Source organism: Schistocerca nitens, chromosome 2 (genome assembly GCF_023898315.1).
Source record: "Schistocerca nitens isolate TAMUIC-IGC-003100 chromosome 2, iqSchNite1.1, whole genome shotgun sequence".
Classification (NCBI taxonomy): domain Eukaryota; kingdom Metazoa; phylum Arthropoda; class Insecta; order Orthoptera; family Acrididae; genus Schistocerca; species Schistocerca nitens.
In genome coordinates this window covers 268,477,806-268,496,730 of record NC_064615.1, presented here as the reverse complement: position 1 = coordinate 268,496,730, position 18,925 = coordinate 268,477,806, and the positions used below count along the sequence as shown (strand labels likewise).

Here is an 18,925-nt window from a genome sequence, read left to right as displayed (position 1 = left end):
TCCACAACTTAGGAAATGTCGTAGTATAGATCTATGAAACAAATATTAATGTAATATAAATGTAATGATAACCTCCAGTTGTATCTAAGTGTAAAACGAATAAACCTTAAGATGGCTTTCGAGAATCTCAGACCGATCTGTGTGCATTACCAAAATGGGCACAGAATATAGAATTAAAGCTCATGCCATCCAAAACACAAGCGGTACTGGTTGGTCGTTCTAGGCCCTTTAAATCGATATATGGGGAATCCCTACCATCTTCAGTCTTAAATGGGACAGATATCAACTTTTCTCCCTCAGCAGTCAGTCTAGGAGAGAAAACAGATGAAAATCTAAATTGTACTGAACACGTAACTGGAATGTGCACAAAGGTATCAGGATCTTTCCATGCCCTACAAAAATATAAAAAGCCCTTCTACTTTGACCTGAAAAAGAGACTTGTACAAACACTTATACTTCCAGTTACACAAGCCAACGAAAAAATTTTTTGAAAAACTTTTTTTTACTTTGCTATCTGATCTTTATATATTTTCATGAGCTGAATCCAAATGTAGCCTTTGTTTTTTTTTTTGTATCACCCCTAGTTTTCGAGCAATATGCTTTTTATTATATAATATAAAAATCCTATGCTATGCAGTAAATGGGGAAATTAATGAAATGCTTTGTTACAACATAAGCATGGTTTGTATTTACAGTAAGCTACTTAAAACAATGATATATCTTAATAGAGGTTTCATTTGTCGGCTGGAATTGGTTTGTATTTTATTTCTCTTTTTTCTTTGAAGCTTCTTTTGTAGCTTTTTCTACGATGAATCACTTGCTGAACTTCTCGGTGAAGTGACCAACAGTAGTCCCCCCCCCCCCCCCCCCCAATCATGTTGGTGTTCCAGCGGCCTAGGTAGCGTTTTTCTATCGCTTTAATGTCCTGGTGGAAACACTCTCCTTGCTCCTCACTAACATCTTCCATATTGTGCGGGAAGCAATCAAGGAGACTGTTCAAAAAGTGAACTTTCAGGCTCATTAAACATCCTAAAGTTTTATACTTCTTTAACATTGTAGCTATAGTAGTAACATATTCTGGGTGGTTTTCATTCCTAAGAACTTTGTAACGACTTGATTGAATGATACCCATGCTTCTTTCTCATTTAAGTTCACTGTGGATTCAAAGTTAACATCAAACATCAATTTTCTAATGTCAGGTCCGACAAAGACGACTTCTTTTAGTTTAGCTTCTGAAAGGTATGGAAACTTTTGGCAGTGATACTTAAAACATGGTCCATCTTTAGGCAAAGCCTTTACAAACTGTTTCATTAGGCCTAACTTTATATGTAGAGGTGGTAGGAGTACATTATTTGGATCTACAAGGTTTTTGTGTAGAATGTTCTTCTCAAGAGGTTTTAAAGTCTGCCTCACAGGCCAGTTCTTTCTGCACCAGTGTTGATCCCTAGCCCTACTGTTCCATTCACACAGCCTCCCATTCATGTCGTTCGACTCTTATGATTTGAGTCTTGGTTCACTAGAATGGAGTTTTGAAAATCATCATATTTAAGAATTAATTATTGAAATACACTGAAAAAAAGTAAAGGCGTCTTTGAAATCCGAAAGAGGGTAGCTTGAATTATGGAGCAAGCGTGTGGTACTTCCAGCTGTTGAGCCTTTTGAATGACCAAGACTTTCTGTTTTTATATATCGAAAGTTATTACGAGGATACTACATGTAAAAATAAAGCAAGTGAAATAAAACAGTATGTTGGGCTTACTTGGGGTGTAAACACGCATGTCTTTTCTTCAACAGTAAACCGGATATAGCTACAGCGTCGTCTGCTGAAGCCACGATGAACTGATATAGCGACAAGTAGCTGAATAGTTAGTTAGCTAGTGTGTGTGTGTGTGTGTGTGTGTGTGTGTGTGTGTGTGTGTGTATGTGCGAACATTAGGCGTCTTGCTGGTTAGTGTGTACAGCTGTAATTGCAGGTGTGTAGCCGGCTCGGGAGCTTACTTCCATCGCGGTCAGTAAATACTATCTATCGAGGAATGGAACGACTGGTAGAAATCGACAAGGGGGAAGATCTGTTTGAGTTCTGGAGAAGTATAGGAACATTTGAAGCAATGCCGACTTCATGTTTTGTCTTAGAAGAGACACTGAGGAGAGTCACACGCACATTTACAGATTTACTAAAATGTTTTCTTGGTATTGAGTGGAATACCATATTAAAATAGTGGAGTTATCGGGGATGAAATACAGGGCTCTAAAGATTATATACAGCTTGCACTGAGAGGGGAATGCAGTTAGAAGAAGCAAAGTACAGGAAAGGGAGGAGTGGTTGAAAGGGAATGAGCCAGGGTTGTGGTCTGTCCTCCCCCCACGTTATTCAGTCTCTAAAAGCTGTAAAGGAAAGCAGAAGGACATTTGGAAAGGGATTTAAAGTTCAGTGAGAAGAAACAAATACTTTGAGGTTTTCCGATGACGAATGCACGATAGATGGGCCACATAAGCTCTTCACTGGACTGTGAAAGATAAGAAAAGACCGAAACGGCAATGGAAAAATCTGGAGGCCAGTGTGTTCCATTAGATGTGCACAAACTCTAAACACGCTTATATCTCGCAACTTTATGAAAGCTCGTTGCGTACCAACTTCGTGGCAAAGATATGCATTGGTGTACAACAAAACTCACAGATGCATGTTTCCGTCTCATTGACATAACAACGTCGGTCCTCAGGGGCCTACTGAAGGCCAGAGGGTGAAGCTACGATTCAGAATGTACACTGGCAAATACAATTCGCTGTTGTGAAACAGTGGACGGACTTACCATCAAGTTTTCCGTGTGTATAGTGTTAACTTTTATTCATGTTTGCCGAACTATTCGTCGACGGCGCTCCTGGACGGTCAGAAAATTTCATTATGGCGCCCTCCCCAGCGCAGAGTGGAAGTTGTAGTCAGAAAACAACTCCGCTAAGTAGCTGTGGGCGCCAGCCTTTTCCCCGGGAATGCAGGGGAACCCTGGTAGTGGAGTTTGGAGCAGCTGTGAGCCGGGCGGTGCGGGTTTTGCCGGCACACACACACTTTTAATCTGTCTGCAAGTTTCGGCTTTTTAATAACTCACCACGAAGCCAAGCGCCATGTGGCAAGTGCGACACGCGCAAAACCAGCGTTGCTTGCAGAGTCCGCCACTTCTGTGTGCACTACCGCCACACGGCTTCTCAATAACCAGGTACTACTTTTTTTGTTAAGCGTTAACAAGATAATGGTGAGCGGAATGCAGTTCAGCGATGAAACGGGCGTCGGAATACTTCAAAGATTTTTTGAGCCTCGTTCGTGGATTCTGCAAACCAGTCTGTTTACTATGTTATTATTACAGTAATTGTTATTTGGCCTTTATATTCTTCAAATGGTTCAAATGGCTCGGAGCACTATGGGACTTAACATCTGAGGTCATCAGTCCCGTAGAACTTAGAACTACTTAAACCTAACTAACCTAAGGACATCACACACGTCCATGCCCGAGGCAGGATTCGAACCTGCGAGCGTTGCGGTCGCGCAGTTCCATACTGTAGCGCCTAGAACCGCTCGGCCACGCCGGCCGGCTTTATATTCTTCAATTTAGCCGTTTTAAATAGTTTTGCTAGTACATAATATTCGTTTCTACACATAAATTTGCGTTTCCGGTTGATACTTCCTTACTGTTGAATACATGTCTACTTCTAGCTGTCTTAAAATATCACAAACTCTGGTCGGTAGCTGCTCTGTATTATTGGTCCATTCAGTTCCTTCCTTTGTTCTCAACAGTTGCAGCTTCCGATAAGTAAATGGACCAGATCTGCAGTTACAGGTTGGTATTCCTCGATCGGTTAGGACAATTTGCGATTCTGTTGTTGCGCAAGTGCGCTGCATTTGGTTGATGAGTAATCGCATTCTAATTGTGGAGGTGCTCGTTTCCCTAGATATACAAAATGGTTGAATCAGTTACTTGTTGGTGTTGATGGCTGTATAGTAGCATAAAATCTGCCCCTTCATTGTTCGTGAAATAAATCATCGATTAAACCTTCATTGATGGAAGTAACACTTTCATTGCGCATAAAGTCTTATAAGACAGCTGAATGAATCTTAAGATACACGTCCACGATGTCAGTTGGTCAACAATTTCACTGTACGCCTACGTCATCCTTGATCTTCACCATGTTAATGGTATTGTAGCTTACTTTTGCTTTCGTGATTAGCTCAGAATGTCATATAATCGTTCGTTACCAGACTCCATTTTTGATGTTCTAAATTCTATAGTTTTCGAATAAGTCAAAACTACAATTTTGTCACTCAGAGTTGTGCCATGAGTGACCGTCTCGGTTGGTGTTTAACTTTCTGCTGTATACACACTAGTTTCCAGGAAACGCAAACACGCTGTATCCTACGACTACAATATCTGGCTGCCACACGCTGTGAGAATGTGACGTAGAATGACACAATAGGCTCTGTCGTAGGTAAATCAAGTGGTTCATTGGTAGGAGACTTGGAAAATGAAACCAGTCTACAAAGGAAATTTCTACGAAAACATTCGTGCTTCCCATCCTATAACTTTACTCAAGTGCGTACAACACGTACCAAATAGGACTAACAGTGGTTACTGAACGTGTTGAGAAATGGACAGCACGTCCGATCACAGATTTGTTTTACCCATAGAAGAATATCACAGAGATGCTGAAGAAACAGAACGAGCAGACTCTCGAAGACGGACGTAACCTATCCCCCTATCCCGAGAAAGCCTGCTTCCAAGTTTCACGAACTAGTATTAAGTGTGGAAACTAGGCATGCGCTACAGCTCCCTTCGTATCTCTTCCTCCCTGGAGAGAACTAGACTGGACCCATTACAGAATGCGCAGAGGCGTTGTTTAAGCATTCTTCCTGCGCTGTATACGCGAATGATGGAACGTGAAGAAACTACATCATAAAGTGGGAAGTATGCACAGCCATGTACTTCACAATGATTTGGAGAGTGTGGATACAGATGTAGATGTACAACATCCTTTGATATACAACTGTGGGGTATAATATTGGAGCTTTGGAACCGTCGGTATAAATGCACTACTGGCCATTAAAACTCCTACACCACGAAGATGACGTGCTACAGACGCGAAATTTAACCTACAGGAAGAAGGTGCTGTGATAAGCAAATGATTAGCTTTTCAGAGCATTCACACAAGGTTGGCGCCGGTGGCGATACCTACAACGTGCTGACATGAGGAAAGTTTCCAACCGATTTCTCATACACAAACAGCAGTTGACCGGCGTTGCTGGTGAAACGTTGTTGTGATGCCTCGTGTAAGGAGGAGAAATGCGTACCATCACGTTTCCGACTTTGATAAAGGTCGGATTCTAGCCTATCGCGATTGCGGTTTATCGTATCGCGACATTGCTGCTCGCGTTGGTCGAGATCCAATGACTGTTAGCAGAATATGGAATCGGTGGGTTCACGAGGATAATACGGAACGCCGTGCTGGATCCCAACGGCCTCGTATCACTAGCAGTCGAGATGACAGGCATCTTACCCGCATGGCTGTAACGGATCGTGCAGCCACGTGTCGATCCCTGCTTCAACAGATGGGGACGTTTGCAAGACAACAACCATCTTCACGAACAGTTCGACGACGTTTGCAGCAGCATGGACTATCAGCTCGGAGACCATGGCTGCGGTTACCCTTGACGCTGCATCACAGACAGGAGTGCCTGCGATGGTGTACTCAACGACGAACCTGGGTGCACGAACGGCAAAACGTCATTTTCTCGGATGAATCCAGGTTCTGTTTACAGCATCATGATGGTCGCATCCGTGTTTGGCGACATCGCGGTGAACGCACATTGGAAGCGTGTATTCGTCATCGCCATACTGGCGTATCACCCGTCGTGATGGTATGGGGTGCCATTGGTTACATTTCTCGGCCACCTCTTGCTCGCATTGACGGCACTTTGAACAGTGGACGTTTCATTTCAGATGTGTTACAACCCGTGGCTCTACCCTTCGCCGGCCGGGGTGGACAAGCGGTTTTAGGCGCTACAGTCTGGAACCGCGCGACCGCTAAGGTTGCAGGTTGGAACCTGCCTCGGGCATGGGTGTGTGTGATGTTCTTAGGCTAGTTAGGTTTAAGTAGTTCTAAGTTCCAGGGGACTGATGATAAGTCCCATAGTGCTCAGAGCCATTTTTTTTCTAACCTTCATTCGATCCCTGCGAAATCCTACATTTCAGCAGGATAATGCACGACCGCATGTTGCAGGTACTGTACGGGCCTTTCTGGATACAGAAGATGTTCGACTGCTGCCCTGGCCAGCACATTCTCCAGATCTCTCACCAATTGAAAACGTCTGGGCAATGGTGGCCGAGCAACTGGTTCGTCACAATACGCCAGTCACTACTCTTGATGAACTATGGTATCATGTTGAAGCTGCATGGGCAGCTGTAACTGTACACGCAATCCAAGCTCTGTTTGACTCAATGCCCAGGCGTTTCAAGGCCGTTATTACGGCCAGAGGTGGTTGTTGTGGGTACTGATTTCTCAGGAGCTATGCACCCAAATTGCGTGAAAATGTAATCACATGTCAGTTCTAGTATATTTGTCCAATGAATACCCGTTTATCATCTGCATTTCTCGTTGGTGTAGCAATTTCAATGGCCAGTAGTGTATGTAAATGTTCGTCTCAAACAATTGCTTAGCACGTGTATTAACGGTGCTGTTCATGAATAAACGGTTGGATCATAAAATATTGATAGTTGAAACGTCATCACATGATATTTTCTACGAAATATTGGTGTTACTTTGTGCCTCAAAATCACGGGGAAGGTTACGCTGCAACTGAATGTAGCCTACAGTGACTAACAGTGCTATTCTCATGTAAGACACTTCCTCCGTGACACCATAAACAAAAATAGGCGTCCATTTATTGGGAATGGTTCTATTTAGGAACTAGTTTATCGTTGGAATGAAATATGTAGCATTGGACATTGGTATATGTTTGAAAATTCATTTACGCTCCTGTTGCATGGAATCTTACAGCTATTGTAATATTTCAGTCGTCGATTAGCTTCTCGGGCTACAGCCCCAAATTCTGGGTGTGTTTAACTTGCTTATTTGCGATGCTGTACGACCTCTGGCATTTCATCATGATGCTCTGCGTGCAACAATCTGCAACAACGATAACCATTATATTACTGTCACTATACAACTGTTTGTGGTTATCAACGGCCTTTGACCGTCATCATAAGATATCTTGAGGGTTTTGCACATCGTAATGGAATTCACTGGGCCTGAAGCTGTGGTATTTATGGTATAAAGAGGAGAATATTACCATCATGAATTCACTAATTCTGTTTATTTTGCATATCCACATAATCCAAAATAACTATGACATGAGAAGTAGGTACCAAATAGCCTATTAAAATGTTTTGGATGCATTTTTTCTTGTCAATAAGTCTTCTAGATTAAGTTGACTTTGATCTCGTATTTCATCCAAAGCTTCTCGCTTTTTGCTTTTTCCTCCATACAGCGTAATTAAGTCTATCACCCTTCTGAAACCTAACACATGGTTCTTCGAGTTTTGTGACACAGTAGTTCGTGTAAACGTATTTAGTAAATGTATGATGCACATATTTCCCCCATATACGTTGTTGTTGTTGTTGTTGTGGTCTTCAGTTCAGAGACTGGTTTGATGCAGCTCTCCGTGCTGCTCTATCCTGTGCAAGCTTCTTCATCTCCCAGTACCTACTGCAACCTACATCCTTCTGAATCTGCTTAGTGTATTGATCTCTTGGTCTCCCTCAACGAATTTTACCCTCCACGCTGCCCTCCAATACTAATTTGGTGATCCCTTGATGCCTCAGCACATGTCCTACCAACCGATCCCTTCTTCTAGTCAAGTTGTGCCACAAACTCCTCTTCTCCCCAATTCTAATCAATACCTCCTCATTAGTTATGTGTTCTATCAATCTAATCTTCAGCATTCTTCTGTAGCACCACATTTCGAAAGCTTCTATTCTCTTCTTGTCCAAACTATTTATCGTCTATGTTTCACTTCCATACATGGCTACACTCCATACAAATACTTTCAGAAACGACTTCCTGACATTTAAATCTATACTCGATGTTAACAAATTTATCTTCTTCACAAACGCTTTCCTTGCCATTGCCAGTCTACATTTTATATCCTCTCTACTTCGACCATCATCAGTCATTTTGCTCCCCAAATAGCAAAACTTTTCTACTTTAAGTGTCTCATTTCCTAATCTAATTCTCTCAGCATCGCCCGACTTAATTTGACTACATTCCCTTATTCTCGTTTTGCTTCTGTTGATGTTCATCTTGTATCCTCCTTTCAAGACACTGTCCATTCCGTTCAACTGCTCTTCCAGGTTCTTTGCTGTGTCTGACAGAATTACAATGTCATCGGCGAACCTAAAAGTTTTTATTTCTTCTCCATGGATTTTAATGCCTAGTCCGAATTTTTCTTTTGTTTCCTTTACTGCTTGCTCAATATACAGATTGAATAACATCGGGGATAGGCTACAACCCTGTCCCACTCCCATCCCAACCACTGCTTCCCTTTCATGTCGCTCGACTCTTATAGCTGCCTTCTGGTTTCTGTACAAATTGTAAATAGCCTTTCGCTCCCTGTATTTTACCCCTGCCACCTTCAGAATTTGAAAGAGAGTATTCCAGTTAACGTTGTCAAAAGCTTTCTCCAAGTCTACAAATGCTAGAAACGTAGGTTTGCCTTTCCTTAATCTATTTTCTAAGATATGTCTTAGGGCAGTATTGCCTCCCGTGTTCAAATATTTTTACGGAATCCAAACTGATCTTCCCCGAGGTCGGCTTCTACCAGGTTTTCCATTCGTCTGTAAAGAATTCGTGTTAGTATTTTGCAGCTGTGACTTATTAAACTAACAGTTCGGTAATTTTCACATCTATCAACTCCTGCTTTCTTTTGGATTGGAATTATTATAGTCTTCTTGAAGTCTACGGGTATTTCACCTGCCTCATACATCTTGCTCATCATATGGTAGAGTTTTGTCAGGACTGGCTCTCCCAAGGCTGTCAGTAGTTCTAATGGAATGTTGTCTACTCCGGGGGCCTTGTTTCGACTCAGGTCTTTCAGTGCTCTGTCAAACTCTTCACACAGTATCATATCTCCCATTTCATCTTCATTTACATCCTCCTCCATTTCCTTAATATTGTGGTCAAGTACATCGCCCTTGTATAGACCCTCTATACACTCCTTACACCTTTCTGCTTTCCCCTCTTTGCTTCGAAGTGGGTTTCCATCTGAGCTCTTGATATTCATACAAGTGGTTCTCTTTTCTCCAAAGGTCTCATTAATTTTCCTGTAGGCAGTATCTATCTTACTCCTAGTGATATATGCCTTTACATCCTTACATTTGTCCTCTTATTATTTTGTGCACGTTGCGTCTTGCTTCAAAGAGACAACTGATAGTTTTGTTCCACCTACAATGGTTACATTTTCGGAGTGGTTGCAAAATGAAGTTGTTCTGACTCACTGTTTGTCTGAGTGATGAGGGGACTCCTTAAATCTTCCGGAATAGAACAGTCTGCGCCGCTGGCTATCGTTGGTTGTACTCGAGGATCTCCTTTTACTTTGCATTCACGACTGCTGCGCAGTTTTGACTGTACAGCCATTTTCAATTGGTTGTTTCCCACAACTAATCAAACGCACGTACTTGGACTACAGCCGGAATGTTCACGTCTTACAATGCTAAAAAATCTTAGCAGGTTGGCCAGTTTTACAATTAAAGACATGACACTAAATGTTTTCTAATCACCTGTGACATGGCATACTACTTAAAAGCTTAAGAGCGAACTGAACGATGCACAGCGACATTTGGCGGCCAACCAATGAAAACCAGAGGAGCGCACTGGTGTCATTCAGAAAATTTCCTTTTACAATGAACCCGGTTGGAACTAACGCATTGAAGAATTCTGTTAGTCATTCAACAAATTGATGACAGTCTTTCTGAAATGGTATGCTGTGGTAAGAAAAAGAGACATGCTTGAACACCCCCTGTGAAGTCAGGATCATGCATTGCAAAGAAACAACAAGCTGCATCGCTACAAATGTTTGCCTTGTAAATGTCGTTACTTTTGTAGGCCAACTCGGCTTATACGTATCAAAGCCTGTGTGCGAGGAAGAGGGGCGGGAAGGTTTCCGAACAAATAAGCAGCATTCCGGCGTATTGCTAACCTTGTTAAGTTCTTGGAAACAGGGAGAATAGTGAATACAATGAATCGAATATTGAGTAAGATTTCCAAGAGTCGAAAGGACAAAGGCCAGCGCTTTCAAAATATCACATCTCTGTAATACTGCAGCAATATATCACGAACGATTGTGGGTTGCTTACTGACAACCCCGTGTATATGTCCGAAAGCGATCACTTCCTTTTTTAGGAGCTGGTGTCTGTGAATTGAACCTTTGAAAGCTAATGTCGGAAACGGTATTGTGGCCTAAACTTCCTCAGCTGGCGTCCCACTGGAGAGGGATATTACTAAATGTCATAGGGTCTCGTTCTTGGGTAAATGGAATGATATTACTTAAGGTAATGTATGGAAGCACTTTCATCAAGGATAACTGAAGGAATGGAGTATAGCGCTTATAGAACAAGTCTCAGACGTTAAATATCATGTGTGTAATTTAAGTGTCAGTAGAGATGTCGACGCAATCACAAAAACATATAGTTTCAGTCAGATATGCGGAACAATTCAAACATTCCTACAGAGCAAAACAGGAAAGCAATCCAGGAAAAATTTGCTTTAAACAGTGCAGGTTCCATATTTATAAAAAGAGAAACCTCAACAGTGTAGTTAATTGAAATCAGGTATTTTGTCGGGCTATTTAAGGATATTCGAAGAACGATAAGAAACAATGACATACGCAGAGAATTAAATATATACAGAGTAACGGATGAAGGAAGTACAAAAGAGATGGGTGAACACCTGTTACGTATGTCGCCGAGTTGGCTTCCCTGATATATCAGAGAGATAACGGTTACAAACGTTGCAAAGACCAAGGATACGGTGAGCGCTAGTACAGGCTAACAGGCTACACAGGCTAACTCTTCAATGAAGGCTGTGGTTTATATCAGCCAGTCATTTTCTGCCAGGCCTCAGTGAGTAACGAAAAGAGGTTAATGACAGTTCGTGGAAAACAATAGGTGTGTAGTACAGTTACAGGCTCCCCTCTGCCTTTCTATCTCTAAGCCACTCCTTTTGTCCCCTGGCGCGATAGTACAAAGACAAGAGACTCGGCGGTTGGATGGCAATTCCAATCTTTAGATCACTCATGTTTAGGTTTTCCTTGCTTACCAATTAAGACAAATGTCCAGATAGAGTCTAAAAATCGACATGGCCGATTTCCTTCCATATTCTGCCATATTCCGAGCTTCTGTCCCGTCTCTTACGATCTCGCCGTCGACGGAACGTTTAACACCAATCTTCCGTCCATCATTCTTGTTTAGTTTTAGTAGTTATTGTAACGTTATATTCTGTTCCACATAATTTTACATTGTTCCGACAGCTACTTTGTAGCGAATGGTGTTTTGCGGTACATCCATCCATGTATCCATTCTCATCTCATTGCGAATGCTTTCTTAATCCATTAATATAGGAAGATATCGTCTTTTGTTTATTTTCCTTTTAGGTATCGTTCACCTGCGGGCATGCTTGTGCAGCCTTTATGAATAACTACTGACAGGAAAACGTCCTGCACAGGCTTTGCTCTGTAACTGTTCGTATAGGATGTTTGGGCCGGCACAGAATTGCAGGATGTGCCTCCCTAGGTGCTTACCTTTGTGGCCAAAGACCTTCGTGTATGCCACTCAAGCTGACCACGCCCTGCGTCTGCGGATATAAGTAAATGCCCAATCCGTCAGTATCAGTGGCGTCTTTTTTTTATCAGAATAAGTCAGCGAACAGAATTAACTGATTTCGGTTGCTGTATGATCTAAGTGGCTTTGTCAGAGAGATCTGAGTACCAACTTCTATCGGCCCGTTTCACTTGTAACAAAAGGTACCAGCCAACATTTTGGAACGTTTGCATTGGCTATTACTTGACTGCCTCAACCGTGTCCCTTAATTCCCCAGATAGGTACCCATTTGCGAAATACTAAAAGATAATAAATCCTCTACTCCCCTCCCCCCCCCCCACTTCTCCCAATTCCAATAAATTGTATCTTAACAGATCTAATGTACGAGTAGTTGGAACCTATGACCCAATAAAACAAAGGGCTCTCTAAATGTGCCACCCAACCTCCTAAAAGTTGGGAATGAACAAAATTTTTAAAAAAGTGTGATGTTCGTGTGAAATGGAAACGTGAAGAAAACGTTAAAGCTAACCACCGGTCTCGTAGGCTTAAAAGATTAAGTGGTAGGCTGGCCGAAAATTAATGTGTATAATATTATCCACTTGTGAGGAATCCATTTTGTCTATTGTAGAGGACGTGTGTTGCATCTGTGGTACATATGTGAGTGACAAAGATGATAGGGAGCGGGTTTCGTTGTGTTGTTGTTGTGCAGATGCCATCCATTACAAGAACGAATGGTGACGTGAGTGGTCTGTAGAGCAACAGGAAAAGGTCTTATGGAGTGACTGCATCGTAGCATACAGGGTGGTCGGAAATTCCCATTACAAACTTCTAGGACTTGTAGAGGGGAGTGAGTACGTAATATTTTGAATAGGAACACAGGTCCGGAAACGTACCGTTTTCGTGCTAAAGCCGTTTGAAAACATGTTTGCAAGATAGATTTGCAACAGGATAGTCATAGTGATGGGTGCTTACGTCAGATCGGCTGATGTCATTTGACATCCTATCCCACCTCACTGACCTGGTTGAGCCTGATTCACGCGTCTGTCAGTGTTGGAGCAACATGGTTGAGTACAGGTTTGCAGGAAACACCGACATGATCTTCCTGAATGGCGAAGCTCACGGCAATGGAAGAGCTGCTCGTCGCCTTTATCAAGATAGTTCTCCAGATTACGTCGAGTACCCTTTTCGCCACAATCACGCAGCGGTTTCGTGAAAGGGTATCTTTACCAGCAGCAGGCGTGACTGTGGCGCTCCAGGGAGACCCCACACGCCCGAACTGGAAGAGGCGTTACTACATCACGTTGATGAGATCCCGTCAACGAGTACACGAGTTGTCTCATTGTCTATTAATGAGTGGAACTGTAAAACGAGTGGTTTACTGGATCACGCCCAGTCAACTACTTGTGAAAATGGTCGCATTAGCAACACGTCTTCAAATGGTATTAGCACGGAAATGGTACGTTTCTGAACATGGGTTCCTATTCAAAATATTATGTACTCACTCACCACTGTCCGCAGCTCGTGGTCGTGCGGTAGCGTTCTCGCTTCCCGCGCCCGGGTTTCCGGGTTCGATTCCCGGCGGGGTCAGGGATTTTCTCTGCCTCGTGATGACTGGGTGTTGTGTGATGTCCTTAGGTTAGTTAGGTTTAAGTAGTTCTAAGTTCTAGGGGACTGATAACCATCGCTGTTAAGTCCCATAGTGCTCAGAGCCATTTGAACCATTTGAATCACTCACCACTACAAGTCCTAGAAGTTTGTAACGGGAATTTCCGACCACCCTGTATATCTCGGCGCTCAGATGACCGAGGTGGGCACATGACGAACAGCGTGTACCTGGTTGTATTGCGCCAACAATGAAATTCGACGGAGAGGATGTGATGTCCTGGGAATGTTTTTACATCCTGGGACTTAAATCAGTAGTTTTGGTCAACGGCGAAACGAATGCAGATGTCAATGAGAACATGCCTTCCACATTTCGGCTACAGTTTGGAATGGCATGTTTCTGTATCAGTGCTGGAATGCTTCTACAGGCCAACACAAAGCAATGATCGTGGGTCATGCTCTTAAGAAAAACTGGAACGTTTGCGATGAAGGACTGCTCAGAGCACCAGTGTTAAGTCCGACGAACATCATGAGGATGAACTGAAGCGTCTTTTGCCTGGAAGATTAGAAGCCTGACAACAATTGTTCACCATTATCGGATTTTGATGTATCTTAAGATAATGCAATTTCTTCGTCAAAGGTTGTTGTTGTTGTTGTGGTCTTCAGTCGTGAGACTGGTTTGATGCAGCTCTCCATGCTACTCTATCCTGTGCAAGCTTCTTCATCTCCCAGTACCTACTGCAACCTACATCCTTCTGAATCTGCTTAGTGTATTCATCTCTTGGTCTCCCCCTATGATTTTACCCTCCACGCTGCCCTCCAATACTAAATTGGTGATCCCTTGATGCCTCAGAACATGCCCTACCAACCGATCCCTTCTTCTGGTCAAGTTGTGCCACAAACTCCTCTTCTCCCCAATCCTACTCAGTACCTCCTCAGCCGGCCGCGGTGGTCTCGCGGTTCTAGGCGCGCAGTCCGGAACCGCGCGACTGCTACGGTCGCAGGTTCGAATCCTGCCTCGGGCATGGATGTGTGTGATGTCCTTAGGTTAGTTAGGTTTAAGTAGTTCTAAGTTCTAGGGGACTAATGACCACAGCCGTTGAGTCCCATAGTGCTCAGAGCCATTTGAACCATTTGAAGTACCTCCTCATTAGTTATGTGATCTACCCATCTAATCTTCAGCATTCTTCTGTAGCACCACATTTCGAAAGCTTCTATTCTCTTCTTGTCCAAACTATTTACCGTCCATGTTTCACTTCCATACATGGCTACACTCCACACAAATACTTTCAGAATCGACTTCCTGACACTTAAATCTATACTCGATGTTAACAAATTTCTCTTGTTCAGAAACGCTTTCCTTGCCATTGCCAGTCTACATTTTATATCCTCTCTACTTCGACCATCATCAGTTATTTTGCTCCCCAAATAGCAAAACTCCTTTACTACTTTAAGTGTCTCATTTCCTAATCTAATACCCTCGACATCACCCGACTTAATTCGACTACATTCCATTATCCTCGTTTTGCTTTTGTTGATGTTCATCTTATATCCTCCCTTCAAGACACCAAAGGTTATGCGCTGCAAAATACTAGCGTATTTGGAAGGGATTGCTGTGAATGTCAGGAGACTGTTAGACGAATAGTCACTTTCCAGTGTGACGTTCCCACTCTCGTGACGGTGATTATGTATGACTAAATTCCCATCTGGGCATTATGTGAGCTTATTAGGGGACTGACAAGTAATCGCCGGCCACGACGCAGGAGAGAAGAGGTATTGTACTCACCTTGTCTGCGATGGTCTCCAGGTAACAGTGTCGGTTGCCGAAGCCCTCGGCAGCCAGACACACCCTCTCGCCGGTGGCCGTGCATGACAGGCACACCATGTCTTCCTGCAAACACACACACAAATTGCATTAGCTGTCAGCAAGCGCGAAACATGGGGATTCTGTGCGGGCTCTGGGGCGAATGACTAACTTTTACAAATTCGTAGGGACGGGCTGTCGGAGGAGTGACTATACCATCCGGAGAGTAACTTTACCTACCTTAAGTGCATGTGTGTCTAATTGGGAGGGGGGGGGGGCGAGGTGATCGCCGTAATCACTGAGCCGAGACAAAGCATCCACTGGCGTTCATGGCGGATGGACAGCTTTAAGAGGATTAAGTGAATTTTTCCTAAAACCGAGCATAGTGTGGCACGCTGGAAAGCTATCAATGAACGCTTATCAAATAAAATGAAAGATCTTGGGTTCAAGGACTGATATAAAGCCTACAGATTCAATTACGAGGGTTGGAACTTAAATAGTGGCAACTATTTATTCACAACCGATACAAAAGGGTTACATGTTTGCACCTGTTACTGTCCTTCAAAGTAGTCACTGTCGTTGTGTAGAAACCGTTGCCAGCGATGTGGAAGGCGTAGTATACAGTTAGCAGAGCCTGTTCAGTTGGTGGTACTAATGGAGCGATCTAAAGTTATGGTGATTCTCGTGTACGATTGTGATGGTGTTATCCTAACGCATTACGTTCCTCCACGGCAGACCGTCAATGCACAGTATTACTGTTCGTTTTTGGAGCATCATCTGTGACCAGGTTTGCGAAAGAAGCGGCAACACTTTTTGCGCAAGCCTCCCATCATCTTGCACGACAATGCGCGGGCGCAAACGGCACAAGCCGTGGCTGCTCTGTTCGGTCCATGGGACTGGGAAGTACTGTACCGTCCACCATACTCCCCGTACTTAAGCCCTTGTGACTTTGATTTGATTCCGAAGATGAAGGAACCACTTCGTGGTATTCGCTTCAGAGCTGTTCCAGAGATTCGACAGGCAGTAGACCGCTCCATTCGCACCATCAACAGAACAGGCTCTGCTAATGGTATACTACGCCTTCCACATCGTTGCCAACGGGTTCAATACAACGCTGGTGACTACTTTGAAGGACAGTAACAGGTGCAAACACGTAAGTCTTTTGTATCGGTTGTGAACAAATAGTTGCCACTATTTAAGTTCCAACCCTCGTATATGGAATCGCTGTATCATCATTGTGAACATGTTACACTTTATCAACAAGGGGAAAGCTTTTCTGGAGTTTCTGGGCTAGCCCTTGAACCAACCAGTATTACCATATATTCAGACGAGTATTTATGGGAACTTTCGAGCTAGTTAAACAAAATTACGTCCCGAACGGTTCTTCTAGGCGGCAGCACCGAGTAGAGGGTTGTCGTTAGAAGTAGGAAGGACTAAGCAAATGATAATGTCCCTGTGTGGGAAACAAGAGAGTCAATCTGTAGCCTATTACTTCCTTCCACAAACGTCTCGCGAAATGAGCTCAGATAGAAAATCAGAGAAATTACAGCACTTACAGAAAGTTACCGGAGGTCATTCTTCCCATGCGCATTTCGCGAATAGAACCGGGAAGGGGGATCAGGTAGTAGTAACAGAAATACATACACCACACACCGGAATGTAGCTTGCGACGTATAGTTTTAGGATGTAAACGCTAATCGGTTGAACAGACTCAAATGTTCGACATTTTCGAGAGTTACCCGAGCTCGAGAAGTCACAGTGTCAGTCGCGAATCATCGTGGAGGGTAGGAGGCTGTTCCAACAGGACTTGATCGCCGAAGAGCATCGATAGTTCCGACTTCCTAGAAGCCGGCGACAAGTGTTTCGGTTTACTAATAGCGGAACGGCAGTTGTGAGTTTCAGAGTCGACTGTACAGTGACGTAGTCTCAGCTGGGGTTGTTGTTTGGTGGCTGTTTTCGTCCGCTCAGGGAGCTAATAGTTAGCTGGAACAGATGTGGGTCGAAGGGAAGGATTTGGCGAGATTTGTTAAAGTGGGGATAAATTGTAATGCTTCAGCGAAAAGTGGAGTGCTTTTTTCGTGCGTAACTTTCATGCCAGTTAAGTCTTTATGGGAAGACTTTTTGTTCTTTGCTGAGACTGCTGATGACATTTTGAGGAGCCAGTTGAAAGATACACGGTGATTGTTAGCGTTAAATGTTCCCAACCAAGTGATCAGTTGTCGGAATTAATCTGAGAGTATTTCGGTTGCTACAGGGCAGTAACCAGTAGCCTCGGGGTTGTGATCTTTTATACCCGTCTTGCGTGTCCAAAAGATGCTGGCGACCCGTATCAAAACTCCTTCACTAATGTAGCAATGTAGAGAGTGACTGAGTCTGCCAAACAACAGTACCTTCGTTGACAGTGATACGGTTTCGTTGCACAGTGGTTTCAAGAGCGTTACTCAGGCCTGGAAATTGTGAGACAAAGCACAATCATTATGACAAGGAGAAGGGCATTGTTGTACAGGGTATTCCAAAAAGATTCATCCGATTCCGCAAGACTGTATCTCGAATGAAGATTGAAATTTTCGGTAGATTTTAACTAAAAGTTGACAATGAAACCAGTTGTAAGTTGCCGAGTTGACGTGGTTGCCGTTAGGCTGCGGTCACAGTGGGACTGGATTCGGTTGATTCCGCAACGACTGACATCGGCAGAAGACGACTGATCTTTTCAAATCGATATTCCACTACGTGCGCGGTCACAATGCAGCCGATCTCTTCTCCCAAACGTACAGACTCCAGACGACAATCGCCGAAATTCAAACAGTTTGTTTTCTTCGGTCGAATCGGCCGATGTTCTCATACATGAAATATGGACTGTGAGAAACTGACAGATTCAGTCCAAGAAAGAAGGAGTTTGCGGCATACTGCGGATAAAAAAAAATCATAATCGGGATATGTCTCGTATTCCATTAAATCGCAGATCCATTGCAAACCAAAAGTAGGCAAAATCTTTATCGGAAATTTTAGGTGTAAATAATAATCTCAAAAAATAGTTTGTTCAAGCGTGAATGGTGGCTTATTTACGCTTGACATTACTGTAGTGGACATTTGTTCGGTTGTGGGCATTAGCTCTACAAATTATTACTACTGCTTACACGCAGTTTATGCCAGTAGGGTGGTGATTCTATTGTATGAGGTGGCTTGCAAATGAGGTATATATCTTTCCATTTTTCAGTATTTTATGTTTTCAGAGTATGTTATTCTTATATTTACGTTTGTATTTCACGTGTACCCTGAATGACGACATTGAAGGTTAACTGACGTATGTTTATTTTACTGAATTTATCTCAAATTGTGGTTCAAAATGGTTCAAATGGCTCTGAGCACTATGGGACTTAACTTCTGAGGTCGCCAGTCCCCTAGAACTTAGAACTACTTAAACCTAACTAACCTAAGGACATCACACACATCTATGCCCGAGGCAGGATTCGAACCTGCGACCGTAGCGGTCGCGCGGTTCCAAACTGTAGCGCCTAGAACCGCTCGGCCACTCCGGCCGGCCCCTCAAATTGGGAAAGGTGTTTATAATCTCGATGTCCAATATCACAACGAATCATCTTGTCTATGTAAAAGGGCGTTTCTGTCCTCATCTTATACATTCATAAAACTGGTCTAGTTATTC

At 43.3% G+C, this 18,925-nt stretch overlaps 1 protein-coding gene across 1 annotated transcript in view; it reads right to left on the bottom strand.

Moving 5' to 3' along the window:
- The window catches only part of LOC126236010 (ryanodine receptor), a 702,826-nt gene that overhangs the window by 526,211 nt on the left and 157,690 nt on the right, over nucleotides 1–18,925 (bottom strand). The window contains exon 2 of the mRNA XM_049945018.1: nucleotides 15,244–15,348. Within this exon, the coding sequence (XP_049800975.1) occupies nucleotides 15,244–15,348 (105 nt within the window). The remainder of the gene's footprint in view (nucleotides 1–15,243; nucleotides 15,349–18,925) is intronic.